Genomic DNA, 15620 nt, shown 5'->3' on the forward strand with positions numbered 1-15620 from the left:
TAAGAAGTATATTGAATTTATGTGCACCCAGGGAGAATTGGGGGGGGGGGGGGAGTATAAACAGTTTCCATGTGGCTCAGAAAATAGATCTCACTTTTTGGGGTGTCTTGTTAAGCCACAGATTTCATAAAAAGAGTATTAGCAATATAAAAAACAACACATATTGTACAATATATAGCAGACATCTAACAACCATCAATGGTCTGAGTAGTGCACAGTTCTGAGCTCGGACGGGGGCTGGTGCAAATCACTTGGCAAAGGACAAGGCTGATGGATAAAGCACTGAGGCAGATAACAGAGTAATTAAGTTGAATGGATCTGGAAAAAATGGGGATTGCGGGGTAATGTTAATAAGATATATCATGGGAAACCCTTGCTGAATGACAACTCTCCCGTGTTTCCATGGCTTGTACCAATTCAGCTTCTAAGTCCCCCATAGGCTTGCCTGTCACCAGAAGAGCTGCTGTTAGTTTGAAGGACATGCCTCTCGCATCATGTTGAAAGGAAGGAGGTTGTTGTAATGTATCTGATACAAGAAGCAGATACATATGTAGTACCCTGCCAGACATTACTCTGCATAGCCTATTTACATTTTGTTAAAAGAGAAATTAGTGTTCAAATACCGAAAAAGCAACAGACCTGACAAGTATCAGCTCTTGTTCTCTGAAGATTTCCTGCACAAAGCATGCTTTCATCCAGTCTGTTATTATATGCACTTGGTGCGTTACACCGCATCTGGGAAATCAGCTTTACTCTGGCATCTAACAGCTGATGAGATGATTCACCTGCAAGATGAATGCCAGAAAAATGAAGAAACTCTTACTTCTCATCTTCCCACTGCTAAACCTTTGTTTTCAATCTATATAAGATCACAGAATTTTTGTGGGGCCCAAAATATGATTATCTGTTGGAAGGTTTGAAATTTAACAAAAGTTTTGCCTCAATCATTAAAAGGTAGGGTTTGGAAATGAATAGGAGAAAGGCTAGCAAGGGTTGATATCTCAGTGAAATTTGCCTTTGAAAATATGCATTTTGTTAGATTTGCAAGCTGCAAATTAATGTAAGAAGATTCTGGCCTGCTTGACTTTCAAAAGTAAACAGTGGGTAAAAATGGACTTTGGTCAAATCTTTACATTTGTCACAGGATGTGTTTTATTCATTAGATCAATGAGGGCCAAATCTTGTACAAATGAGATTTCTTAATAAAATTTTGCCACCACTAGCTTTGATCCATTTCTGCTAGAGCTGTTATTTATTTATATTAACATTGCTATAATTGACACTTCACTCAGGGATGCTCACAGAAGTTAAAAGCTGTGAAATGCAACAACATAAAATGCCACAGAAAGAGATAACTAGTTTCCTAATGCTAAGCTGCTCTGTTAAATTGTTAAATTACTGTTTTAAGTCCCATTTGGTGAGAAAGGGAGAATATAAATCTAATAAATATATATTCTTCTATTAAAAATATTTTTTAAACTTTATTCAAGTGTTTTAAGTTGTTCATGTTGATTTTATTGCAGATTAGACTCTATGAACCTGCATATATAGAAACAAGATATAAATAGTTCTAGCAAATAATAAATACTATAAATAAAATTGTACAAGAAAAATCATGGCACATGTCTGAATGAGAAACAATCAAACAGGGTAAAAGCAGTCAGTTATCAGCTTAGCTTCCTATAGTAGGAATTGCAGAATTTTGGTGCAATGAGTTTTTCTTGTCCCTATTAACTGCGACTCCACCATAGGTACACAGAGAAGCACCCCTTCATCATATCTTAGGAAATGGATAGGTCAGTATGGAAGGAAGCAGTCCCTAAGGTGTCCTAGACCTAAAACATTTAAGGGCTTTAAAATTCATTATTAATACTATGAATTATGTCCAGAAACACACTGGCAACTAATGAAGACATTATAAGGCAACAACAACATGATTGTGTTGTCGAAGGTTAACCAATTCATGAGTAAACCAGGTTTTTTTAAAAAATCTTTAATTTCTGATAAAACCCTTAACCACCACCTACCCTCTGGCTATGGGCCTGGCTGCAATCACTGGGTTGCTGTGAGTTTTCCAGGCTGTATGGCCGTGTTCCAGTGGCATTCTCTTCTGACATTTCACCTGCATCTATTTGTTGACCTTTTTGGCATCAGGCAATCAGTATGATACACTATGTTTGTAAAAAGCTATGGAACTCACTGAGAAACCTTTGACATACTAGTTTTCTGTTTAAATTAATTCATATGCTGATTGTTAGTTTTTTGCAGCTAAGAATGAGAAAAGAATGGAAGATAAACAAAAGGCTTAACTATTGCAGTATTATAACAGGCTAAATCTTTTGGACAAGATAGTCTTGATTGTGTGTGTGTGTTTTTAAGGGTGACTGCATCATGTAGAAATTGCATTTTATTAACTCACATCACCAGCACATAATCTACAAAATCTGCATACCAGATGCTTGTTACTTTCAATATGAATTAAATCAAAAGATGTATACAGTTCATATTGGATTATATTGCTCATAAAACATGAGGGTACTTTGGGGAACATGATTGACATATTGTCCACCTGCAATTTTACAGCACCTCATTAACTGAAAATTGAAAAAAAACATTTTTTTTAAAAAAAGAAAGCTCTCATTATCTTATTTTAAGCACAAGAATGATTTCATCCTTCCAAAGAACTCACAGTATGTCACAGAAGCTTAGCTGAACATGAATAGATTTGGCAGTTCAGTTTCAATATGCATCCAAAAATCCAGATGCTGCTTATCAAAAACTTATCCAAACCAATAGGCTGGAAAATACTGTCACAGTTCCTGGGTTTCTTTCCTAGTTATGGCTCAGAATCCATAAATGGGAGCATATAGACTCATTCACTCTGTTTTGATTCTTTGAATTAAGTCAAGAAAGTGAACGGCATGTGACAGAAATAGGGATGAGGAAGTTGCAGGAAGATTTGGCCTAAATATTGCTTCTTATTTTGACTCTAAAACAGATTGCCACATTCTGAATTTTCAGCAAAGTTTACTACCCTCCTCCTTCATACTGTAAGAATGCCTTCATGTTGAAATTCAAGATATATATTTAGGATTTTATAATCTGTGGTTTCTTTCTTCCAAATTGACTTATTCTGCACAAATAATGAGTGGCAGCTGCCATCTGGCTTAGTCCAACAGCCTGGATTTTGGAATACAATATAATTTAGTACAAACTAAAATGGATAACTATTTCCTTCCAAAAGGCTAGGTCCTTGGAGGTAGGCACTATAGTATCTAGCTGAGATGAAATTATCCTTGCATGTAATCCTTTTGCATTATTCTCTGATGCCTCACATCATAAGAGAAGGTGAAAGCAAATGCTACAGGAAAATAGATCTATGACACCATAAATGTTCACACTTACAATGCATGCACTTTAGTTCAAAAATTTAATGCCAGGCAGAGCAGCATTGTTTTGACTTATCATAGAAAGCTTAAAAGTGTTGAGGCTAACCATTACTATAGAGAAATTCTTGCTATGTGTACCAACCAACCAAATGAGGTGTTGGGACATGCAACAGGACCTCTTCTGAAGATCTCAGATTTCTACATGTTCATATAGGAGTAGGTGATCTTTCTGATAAGGCTTTATCATAAGGCTTTATAGGTCAACACCAAGAGCCTGAGTTGAGCTTGGAAGCAAATTGGAAGCCAATGTAGTTCTTGTAGGACTTATGTTAAATACAAGTCTCTAAAATCCATAAGCAGTCTGGCTGCTGCAGTTTGTACTGGTTGCAACTTCCAAACACTTTTCAAGGGAAGCCCTGTGGTAGTATGCATAACAGTAGCCCAATTGAGAGGAGCTCAGGCATGAGCCACTGTGGCCAAATCAGTCCTCCCCAAGAAAGGACACAGCTGGCACACTAGTTGAAGCAGAAAAAAGTCACTCCTGGTGACTTCAACAACCTGGCTTTAATCTGAAATTCAAAACACTCTGGTTTCACATGTTTTGGATAGAGGTACTCAACATGTATATCCAAGCTATTGGTGATCATGATCTGGTTTTGGTCTACAGAATTATTGAATGTCTGAGAATGGTTGGTCTTATTTTGTACTGTTTGAAATTTTAAAGAAATTGTTTTAAAGCTGTTTTTCTTGAGTGTTACAACATTATTTTTGAATAAAAGACTGGATAGACACACATACACACACAAACATATACAATGTCAATATGGAATAATATATTTATAAGTTAGGATAAGTGTTGTACTGTTGATTAGCTATAATATCACACAGCACCCGTTAGCAACTCACCTGTTTCTGTCTCTCCCCATCCTGATATGTAGCAGTCAGTATTGTCTGGAAATATTGAATCTGGTAAGCACACTGACTTGATGTATTTTGTTTCCACTGCACAATGGCCATATTTCGGTTTCAGTTTCAACAAAGCTGTAGGCAAAATGGAAGACAACATTTTGAGGCCATATTGTTCACATATTCATTCTGAATTGTATTATGAGCAGGTGCAATTTCAACACTTGTGTTTGTGAAGTCTCTGTATTTCTTGAACACGATGATTTTTATTTTTCAATTTCTTTCTCAAGATTAGAGCAGTAAATTACACTGACAGACCATTTCATGTTTATTGGCCTTGGTGATTTTGGAAGGTTAGGGGCAGGAAGCAACTAAAGGCAGAAATAGGGGAATTGGAAGAAAAACCAACAGCTTCACTCTTTCTTTTTCTCTTTTCCTTTCTTCGGTGGTGAATAAGATCACCAGGGTTTTCTGATGCCAAGGGTGACCAGTGCACATGAGGCAGTGCTATATAAATCCCACTTCAAATCACATGAGAAGAGAATCTCTTGTGAGAGTTCAAGATTCCTGGGAGATTTGAGACCTTCCAGGAGTTTAGAAGTGCTGTGGAAGGCTATACACTCCCTAGGTTTGAGGTGGACATATACAGACCAACCTCACATGCTCACCACTTTGTCATCTGTAGAACGGAGAGTAGAAAGATCATGTCAGCACAACAGATGGATACTATCTGAGACCATGTTGCTTCATACTAAATGCTTGGTCTTCAAACAAATTTGGCACTGCTCTTTCCAAAAGCAACTACAAGCTGTACTCATAACAAATCAATTCTAGAACAGATAAAGAATAAAATGGCCTCAAATTGGGGTCATCTGTTGTGAGTAAAACATTCTTCTGACTCTAAGTTCTATAAGTGACTGAGAGAATAATAGCTAATATACAATTTGGGGTTGCACTGCTTTTCTGACTGGGGGAAGGAAAGGAAGAAGAAGAAGAGTAGCACCATACCATCAATGATCCCAGCAGATAGACACCCATCATTTGAAACCCAACATCATTTTACTTTGTTTCAAAAGTTCAGGGGTTAGTCTGCTGAAGATGTGGATGGCACCTGCTTTCAACTTATGCAAAAATACAAGAATTGTGGAATCTCAATTTGCCCCAATATGGCTGGATTTTAAGCCCCAAATAGGGGATATTCCGTAGAGTATTTAAACAAATATCCCTTTCAAAACTACGGAAGACAACATCTTCATGAGTCCTTTGTTCTATTGCCTAAGGACCTCATCAAATGGCAGACAGCAGGGGAAATTGTGGGGCAGTGTAGGGAACACATCTGGTGGTGTTTTCTACAGCCGGGGTCCGTTCTCTGCCCTCCCACGATGTTTCCCCACTGTCCCCTGTGTCCTCTTTGGCTACTCTGCCTTTTTTGAATGGGCTCTGCTGCTGCAATGCTGCCAGTATGTTGCTGACACAGAGCCCCACGGAGCCCTGCCAGAAGTAGCCCTGCATCATGTGATGGGCTCCAGGGGACTCTGTGCTGACAGCACAGAAAAGCGAGGAGGTGACGCTTCTCTGCCTTCATCTGATGAGATTGTAACTCAACAACATCTTTTTTCTCTGATTTAGCCCTGAACTAATGACTACTGTTTGGTTCTTTCATCCTCATTAGCAATGAGGTGTAAGACAATTAGCAACATGTGTCATGAAACCAGAAACTTGCCAATGTCATTGTATGGGATGTCATCACGTTCTGTATAGTGTCCATGTTTAATTATCTTTTCTACATCAAACTTCTGTTCATGATACTCCCTGCTATTGAGATCTTGTTTTCCAAGGGCCACTTGGAGGGTATGTGCATTTGTTCTTCTGAGAGAAAAAAACAAAAAACACATAGGTAAAGAATTGAAGAAAAAAGAGATTCGAAGATCATATAGTTCAATACCTGTAGTGGAACTGACAATCACAAAAAAATTCCTATTTTGTGGGGTTCTCTCAGATGGTGCAAATATATCAGAAGCTTGTTATATTTGTTCTTGTAATTCTTTTAAAATATACAAACACCATTTCTGTCATTCTAGACTATTTACTGGCAATTTCTAGTAGCAGCTGCAGCATTTTATTCCCATTCTCAGGTAGATTTATTTTTTAACTTTAAGACATATAGGTATTATTCAAATACTCATCTCTCTCTCTCTCTCTCTCTCTCTCTCTATATATATATATATATATATTGTTTAGACGTACAGTATTATAGTGACACCGTTTATCAATGAAATGGCACCTTTGAACTAGATTGTATGAATCTACACTGCCAGACAATCTGAGATAATCAGATAATCTGAGATCAGATCCTAGGATATAGGGCAGTGTGGAAGGGGCTTCAATCTCAAAGGAAGTCAAAGACACACCTCCTCTGAACAAATATTGGCAAGAAACACTGTACTAGGGTAGCCTTAGGGTTGACCTAAGTCAGAAATGACTTGAAGGCACACAGCAACATCTTAAACATAATATATTTCTAAGCATGTTAAGAAAGTAGCTGTAACTGTTTCTATTAATTTACATTGCTCCAGTGCAGATCTTGATGGTAGTAGCAAATATTCAGTATGTTTTGGTATGAACTTTTAGTCTTGGATCTCTTGCCTATCCTGTAGACCAGTGTTTCTCAAACTCTGGTCCTCCAGGTATTTTGTACTTCAGTTCCCACAATTCCTAACAGCTGGTAAACTGGCTGGGATATCTGGGAGCTGAATTCCAAAATATCTGGACAGTTTGAAAAAAACGCTGTAGACTAAAAGTCAGGTGGACACTTCTGACAAAGCAATGGCATCAGTGTTCAGTAAAGGTGAACTGTCTATCTAATTAGAACATGTCTTTATAATGCACATCTGTAAATACATGAGTCAAATTTTGAAATTTTAATTCATATTAAGAACAATGTAGAAGTGAGGCCAATATAGAACTGAGGCAAAAGTCATTCTATCACCCTAGATATCAGTGACTTCGACCAGTTATTTTTTTTCTTATTGCAATGTACCATGTGGAAAACAAACAGCTTATCCATAGTGAGCATGCTTACAGAACACAATGTGCAGCAGTCAGGACCCAACATGACTCGATCAGTGTTCCTCCACAGTAATGTCCCTTTTGCCAAAAAGGATTCAATGAAAATTTTCTCTGAAGAGAAGCTTGCCATGGATGCTTCCCTGCCTTTGTCTTGGTACCACCATAGATTCGCTTTATTGGACTTCTTGTCTCTGGTTTTCCACATGTTCTGGGCATGTTATCCACTGTAGGGCTCGTGGTGGATAAGGCTATATTCTTAGATAACTCTGCTGGAATACAAAAGTGACAATGGCATTTGAAAATGTTCTAATGGTATTGTCACATGTTATAACTGTCTGAATGGCATCATAACTTCTTTCAAAGTCTCTCACCCCATTCAAACTTAAGATAACATCCAATTCATTTGTTGCTATGTGCCTTCAAGTCCTTTTTGACTTATGGCAACCCTAAGGCAGAAGAACCCTAGGCAAAATTTCTTCAGAATGGATCTGCCATTGCCTTCTTATGAGGCTGAGAGTGTGCGATTGCCAATGGGTTTCCATGGCCGAGCATGGAACTGTGGTGTCTTAGTGTCCTAGTCCAACCACTACTCAATGTTTGCTTCCTACACATTCATAGCCCCTTCCTAATTTCCTCAGTTCCCCCTTCTTTCATTTCCAAATTGGTTCATTCTATGGAGGGGGAGATATAGTTAGATAAAGCATCTGAACTACCTATATATATATATATATATATATATATATATATATATATATACACACACACACACACACACACACACATACATACACACACACACACACACACAAACCATGCTTTAAAAAAATGCTGTGACACAAGGTATATAAATATACATTAGAAACTTAAGTCTATGGGACAAATGGTTAGGCAGGAAAGTTGCTTTAGTTGTTTTTAAAGATTATGGGCTCAAATCACAAGGATTACCTCTACCCATCTCTCCTGTTGATGCTTCCAGGAGGCCAGAAGGCAATCCCCTATTCCTAGAAAAGTTCTCTCTGGAGAGCCAGTAAAGAGAGTGTTTACAGGTAACAGGGGACAAGGAGAGCAGAGGAGAAGGAATTTCCACTATGCTGTAGTCTTTTTCCAGTGTGACATGATTTTAGACCATATAGTCTTGCTATAAGGCTTTGATATGACAAACACTACAATGAAACAAGAAACCACAGGAAACACAAACATATTCTGGTATCCAAGTGATGTAAGCTCAAATTGAACCAATCTCATCTTCTTATGATCCTAAGGATACCTTTCGATTCAGAAACAGATCCCAACAGAAGTTGAACTTCATAGCACCAAAACTGTTACCTTTGGTGTATGAATATAATCCCCGAATACTTCATGTAAGATGTTATTCCAGCCTTCTACGAATGGTTTGTTTTCTGCAATACTGTTTCATATTTCATTTTTCTCTGAGATCTCTTGACAATATTGTCAAGCTATTATTTGTTTGGCATACTTCTCAGTGCTTTACAAATAATAGATTCTACAACACTACTACACTTTTGAGCTGGTTTTCAATAACTTTTTGAAAAAAATCATTCTAGAGTACCTACAGTTTAGTGGGCTGCATTCTAGATGGCACAGCATTTGCAACAACTCCCAATCTGGATCACAATTATTTTTTTTCTATTGTAATATGTTCCATATCCTTATTCACTTTACCTGATGCCGGGCATGGGGAGATATCACAGAAGTCCCATTTCAATTTGTTAATTGTAGTGATAAAGCACCAAGGTCTTTCATCACCATCTGGATTCCTGAAGGAGGCAGGTTTCAAAATGTACCAGTCACAAAAGTGTAATGATTTAAGAAAAGGAGTTAACAAGTGAAGAAAAAACGAAAACACAATTTAAGAACTGTCAAACTGAACATTGCTGGTTCTGAGGTGGCAGTGAATCCTCTTAAGGTTTTGGCTCAGACTTTAAACAAACTACACATAATGCCAAACCTATCTGGGCTTACCACCTTGAGTAGCTCTTTTAAAGTTCTGGCTAAAATATGGTGCATATCCATTATATCATTGACATCAAAATCACCAGCCTCCACTGAAAGATTGTGCCAGATTAGATGATATTATACAACATTCTTCTTATTGTTGTGTGCCACCAAACCATTTCTAACTTTAAAGTGAATCTGTCACCGGATTTTCTTGGCAACATTTGTTTAGAGTCAGTTTCCCTTTGCATCTTTCTGAGACTGAGGGGGTATGATTTATCCAGTAGGTTTTCATGTTGAGAGGGAATTTGAATTGTGGTCCCCCAAAGTCCTGGTATAATGCTCAAACTAGTGCACCATGTTGATTCTATCCCATTTGAAATGATGTTACAGATAATCAATTTTTAAGTTCTAAGGTCATTGGTACACCTTATTATTCATTTGTGCGAGAAAGAAGTTATATCCAAGATCATAACCATTAATAGTACTGGCAGTAAATATGATTTTTTGCAGGATGCACCACTAATTGTATGCCCTGCACTATTAAAGAGTAGTGAGGTGACAGGAGAGTTATTTCTGTATGAATGAAAGGTAGGGTGAAGGAAATATTTCTATAGACACGACTACCAGATTACCTGCAGAAGTTATGGTCACCAAGGCCATGATAGTCAGCATGTTCCATAAATGCATTGTAATTCTTTTCCAAGAGACGATGGGAATTCCAGTGAAGGCACGTTTTGTGAAGTATTGTCTGACTAACATTTCCTCTGTAGGTAATCCCATTTTCTTCAAAACAGTCTTCAGTTCCTACAACAAGATAACCATGTTATGTCATAATTTTTATTTCTTTGAAAATTTTAGTTTAGGCATTCTCTCCTTATGTTTCTTGCATGATATTGATAGAGAAAGGGGATTTTTCTTTACGCTATTACTTGCAAAAGATTGCATCCTGCCAAGTTTGTGCAACAGAAAACCCTTCAAAACCTGTCTCACTTCCTACTTGGTTCTCACTCAATGCATTATTATGATCTTTAGCATTCACAATTGCTGTAATAAACTCTGAAATAAACTCCTGCATGTCACTGGCAACAAAGGTGTAGCTAAAGTTAGATGTCTCTCCAAGTTGTCTTTTGACTTATTCCTTAGAATTTTCTTAGGTAGGATTACTTGTAGCTGGCTTTCCCAGTTCCTTTATGTGAAATATAGATGATAGTTGTTCATTCGTTCAGTCGTCTCCGACTCTTCGTGACCTCATGGACCAGCCCACGCCAGAGCTCCCTGTCAGCCGTCACCACCCCCAGCTCCTTCAAGGTCAGTCCAGTCACTTCAAGGATGCCATCCATCCATCTTGCCCTTGGTCGGCCCCTCTTCCTTTTACCTTCCACTTTCCCCAGCATAGGCTTTGCTGTCTCCTCATGATGTGGCCAAAGTACTTCAACTTTGTCTCTAGTATCCTTCCCTCCAATGAGCAGTCGGGCTTTATTTCCTGGAGAATGGACTGGTTGGATCTTCTCGCAGTCCAAGGCACTCTCAGAACTTTCCTCTAGAACCACAGTTCAAAAGCATCTATCTTCCTTCTCTCAGCCTTCCCTAAGGTCCAGCTCTCACATCCTTAGGTTACTACAGGAAAAACCATGGCTTTGATGATAGCATCTGTTATTTGTTGTTAGCCTGCCGCTGAAATAAAAGTAGGGCTGACCCTGGAATCTAATGGGATCTAATGCATTTAGGGCATTTAGGTCCTCTCAAAGCTTGATACCTGTACAAAACTCTGCCTTTGTGACACAAGTATTAAGAGTCAGTCATATATCAATTTTCTTAGCAAATTGCAACAAGTGGAAAAGAATGAGTCAATCCTTTTCTTCAATGATAACCCATCCCATGCATATTTAAAAATACAGAACATTTCCTCACCTATTTCACAAAACCTTCCTTTAAATGACTCAGGGCACTTGCAATTGAACTTGGATCTTATTCGATGCCTTTGACAAGTGCCTCCATTTTTGCAAGGATTTGGTTGGCAAGGCGATTGTGCTGTCGAAGTTTGGAAAAACAAAGTAAAATAGGGTATTTAAAGGTTATTATGGCTTGATTAAACAAGAAAAAGAGTTAGTCTGAACAATATACAAGGGGTATTTTTTAAGTAAGGTCCGTTTTGTTATAGTTCGCGCGCATGCCGCAAGGAGTGCGTGCGTCGTGTACCGGCATGCCTCGGGAACAACTGTGCTCAGTTTCCACTCTGTAGCTAACCTGTACGGTTCTGTTATGTGCTTTAAAAATGTTTAAGACTATCAACTCACCTGCCGCATGTGAGATTCGCTCTGTGATACAGTTTTTGTCAGCAAGGAACCTGCCTGCTGCAGAAATTCATTGACAGATTTGTGAAGTGTACGGTGATACTGTTATGAGTGAAAGCAAAGTGCGTAAGTGGGTACGACAAAGATGGCCGTGACAACGTCCATGATGAGGAGCGCTCCGGTTGCCCTTCTTTGATTACAGACGATTTGGTGGCTTCAGTTGAAGCGAGGATTTATGAAGAGGGTATTTTAAAATTGGTTCAGAGGTATGATAAGTGTTTGAACAAACTTGGCAACTATGTTGAAAAATAGAGTGAAGTATGTACTTTCTGAAAATAAATTTACTTTTTTGAAATAAACTTTCTTTGTGTACTTATGTTCCAACGGACCTTACTTAAAAAATACCCCTCGTACTTAGAAGGCAAGCATCGAAAAAGTAATAAAAAGTTAAATTCCTTGTCCATTCTGAAGCTTACTGACTGACTTTGAAAAAGACAATTTCTTGTCTGTAGAGTTACTGATACAACACATGTAACTCTACTTAAGTTGTATAGAGAAGGAAGTGCTCCTTCTGGGTTAATCAATCAATGATTTATTACGGTCTTTGACCAGCACATGCTCCTTCTGGATTTATGGAATATTTTAAAATATACAATAGGCCAAACAGGCTAAGCAGGACAAAGTGGTTGATATATTCTTAGGCTAGAAATACAGGCAGTGTTAATAGTAGTTGTGTTAGGATTTATGGACAATGTGTGATAGCAACTATTTATATTCAGTTTGGTACTTACTTTTGTCACAAAATGATTCTTTGTAGGGATGTCGGCAACTGCATCGATAGTAAGGCGCTCTTACAGTTACAAGGCAGTCTCCTCTATTGCAATTTATTCTTTTACATGTATTTAGAACTGTAGAATATGACACAAATAAAGTCAACAAGAAAATTAAGTATATTTGGGCCTCCCTTTTATCATGTTTTGGCATTATTGTTATTTGAAACACAACAAGATTAGTACACTGCAAACAAGATAACTATGCTGGTTGTTGGATTGGATCACATGTCAGACACTTCCCAAGTGTCTAGGACTGTATGATGTATTGGTGAATAATGCATGCAGATTCGAGTAGGGTGGCCTTTTGCAGCTGACAAATGGTATTATTATTATTATTATTATTATTATTATTATTATTATTGAAATATAGAGCTATGCCATCATAATACCAGATCGACAGCTAATACAAACACTATAATTTTATATTTTATATTTTATTTTATTCCATATTGTTTTATTTGCATCTCACCTTTCTCCCAAGGTTGGGATGCAAGGCGGCTGACTGGAAAACATATTTAAATGTTTAATAAAACACAATAAATTATAAATATAAAATGATATATTAGTTTGAAATAATGCAGTTCCATATTGTTCATGTGATACATGTATTTGTAAGTTTCTTAGACCACAAAGTTATAACAACTTGATTCCACATTTACTGCTGTGGCTGCACCATCTGGAAGATTGGGGTTTGTAGTTTGGTAAAATAGAATTTCCTGCTAGAAAGCTCTAAACTCCTGGTATGAACTACAACACTAGACCTCTAGTAGGACACTCTAAATATCTCAATAAAGCATTTCAGAACTCTTCTGACTTTATGCAACATGTTCTTTCTCAGATCTCATTGCTTCACCCAGTTTCCTCATTAGCCAGTTATATATGACCATTACAATTCATCTAAAGGTATCTTTCTGAGCTGGCCATAATTTGGGGAAGTATTTTATTCTCTACAAACTCAAACTTAGAGTATTGAGTTCCTAAGATAATTTTCTTTTGGTAGCTTTAAAAATATCCTGTATTTGAAATTTGTGATCTTCTCTTATGCTATTTTCTGTAGTAATATTTGTTACTGTCAGTGATATTATTTTGTTCAGTTGTGTATAGTTCATATACTTTGCATATTTTAATGTATTTAAATAGTACAATAACATAAATGAAGATGATGAACTACCTAATCCAAATGCAAATCCCAATATCCCATAGGAAGTAACCATGGCAGTTAAAGTGATATCCATCTTCCATTACTGTGTAGTGTAGATTTGTTCAAAGTCTGTATCCTTTTTTAACCTATGGGGATTGACTGAAACAAGTACATAGTATCTTCACATTTCTGCTCCGTGGTGTAGAGAGACTCATTATGTGCTTTCACACTACGTGGAATAATCCCATAACAATGTCAAAAATATTTGACATGGATATAGAAACATTCGGTGTAATGGATAAGTCCATGTCATGAACTATGGTACAAATTATAGCTGTATATTCAATTCATACAAGGGAGATCATTTAAAGAACTGTTCACTTTACAAAAGTTTCATTTAAACTGGCCTTTCAGAGGAATAAAAATGTTATTTATCCAACAACGGTGCCTTTACTCTCTACGGTTTGAATTCTTGCCATTTCTTTACAATCGATATGGAGGCCTAACTTCATGTAGTATGTACTGGAAATATTAATCTGATATAAGGCAAAGACTGTGAATTTTGTGTTTTAATACAGTGAAGTTTGTTGTCAATACTAGTTTTCAAAAAGAGAAATTCAGGGGAAAAACACATACATGGTCTTTGGAGATTTTATCTTTGGAGAATTATTGGTGAGTGGTTCTATAGATGTGACAGATATTAGTGAATGAAAATGTGTGAAATTCTGCCTTTGCCAGCGGATTCACATAAATTTATTAAACTAGAATATAAATAAATTATATTCTAGTCTGAAAAGTTACAGGATTGTGCTAAAATCTTGATACTTTTTGTGATTCTTAAAAGATAAAGCAAGGCCATTAAAGGAAGCTTAATGGACAAAGTACAACTTGGTTTTATGTAACAGGAAAAAATTCAAATATAAAAACACCACTTACCATTCTCACATTTAGATCCTGTGTATGGTTTGGGGCAGCGACATGTATAGCTGTTTCTGTTCCTTTCACAAATCCCATTATTCTGGCATGGCTTGGCATCACAAGGATTTTCTACTATACAGAGAGAGTATTCTTTTATTGTTATAAATAAATACATTTTTATAATTAATAGTTTCTTTTAGAAATAGCCATAATGAATTACTTTACAGGCAACCACCCAATTTCATCTTTGCCTACATCAGCAATGGGGACCATATGGACCTACAGATATAATTAAACTGCTCCATGGTGACTGGAGGATAAGGGATGGAGTCCCAAATATATAGTGAGTGGATGTCTTCTTTTTGCCTAGTCTTACATAGCTTTCCCACTTTCTCAAGACTAGAATCACAGAGCTGGAATATCTCTTGTTATCTAGTCCAACCTCTAATCCAGTGGTTCTCAACCTATGGGTCCCCAGGTGTTTTGGCCTACAACTCCCATAAATCCCAGCCAGTTTACCAGCTGTTAGGATTTCTGGGAGTTGAAGGCCAAAACATCTGGGGACCCACAGGTTGAGAACCACTGCAGTTTAATCCATGCAGGAATACATAATCAAAGCACTCTTTCAGCATCTGTCTAAAAATCTCCAAAGTAGGAGACTTCACCACAATCTGAGGCGGTATGAACACTGCTGAACAGCTCTTACCACCAGGAAGTTCTTATTAATATTTAGATGGAATCTCTTTTCTTGCAGTTAGAAACCATTGCTCCATGCCTTAGTCTATAGAGCAGGGGAAAACAAGTATGCACCATCTTCAATATGTCCTTCTTTCAAATATTTAAACATGGCTATCATATTCCCTCTTAACCTTCTCTTCTCCAGGATAAACTCAAATGTCACAAAGGATTACTATTCACCTTTACCTTCAGACATGGATCCAAAGGCAGGTGTGGACTGGATACAGCTTTTTCAGCTGCTTACTGCCTGTTGTAACTCCTGATTCATGTACTCACAGATTGCTAGACAGAGCCCTATCTAATCCCTTTAAAAGGGTCTGTAATATTATAGAGTATAACAGTTTGTTCCTTTTTAAAGATTATATAATTATAT

The 15620-nt window shown here is 37.3% G+C and overlaps 1 protein-coding gene across 7 annotated transcripts in view; it reads right to left on the reverse strand.

The window, feature by feature from the left end:
- The window catches only part of HABP2 (hyaluronan binding protein 2), a 55839-nt gene that overhangs the window by 8806 nt on the left and 31413 nt on the right, over nt 1-15620 (reverse strand). For 4 of the 7 annotated variants that reach the window (XM_060768448.2, XM_060768442.2, XM_060768444.2 and 1 more), the window contains exons 4-12: nt 14528-14641; nt 12409-12525; nt 11235-11354; nt 9956-10127; nt 9048-9142; nt 7378-7633; nt 6019-6164; nt 4296-4430; nt 640-785 (exon numbers count right to left, since the gene is read on the reverse strand). In XM_060768448.2, the coding sequence (XP_060624431.2) occupies nt 640-785; nt 4296-4430; nt 6019-6164; nt 7378-7633; nt 9048-9142; nt 9956-10127; nt 11235-11354; nt 12409-12525; nt 14528-14641 (1301 nt within the window). The remainder of the gene's footprint in view (nt 1-639; nt 786-4295; nt 4431-6018; nt 6165-7377; nt 7634-9047; nt 9143-9955; nt 10128-11234; nt 11355-12408; nt 12526-14527; nt 14642-15620) is intronic. The other 3 variants (XM_060768449.2, XM_060768445.2, XM_060768447.2) reach the window with 2 other exon arrangements.

The sequence above is a fragment of the Anolis sagrei genome, chromosome 3 (genome assembly GCF_037176765.1).
Source record: "Anolis sagrei isolate rAnoSag1 chromosome 3, rAnoSag1.mat, whole genome shotgun sequence".
NCBI classification, from domain to species: domain Eukaryota; kingdom Metazoa; phylum Chordata; class Lepidosauria; order Squamata; family Dactyloidae; genus Anolis; species Anolis sagrei.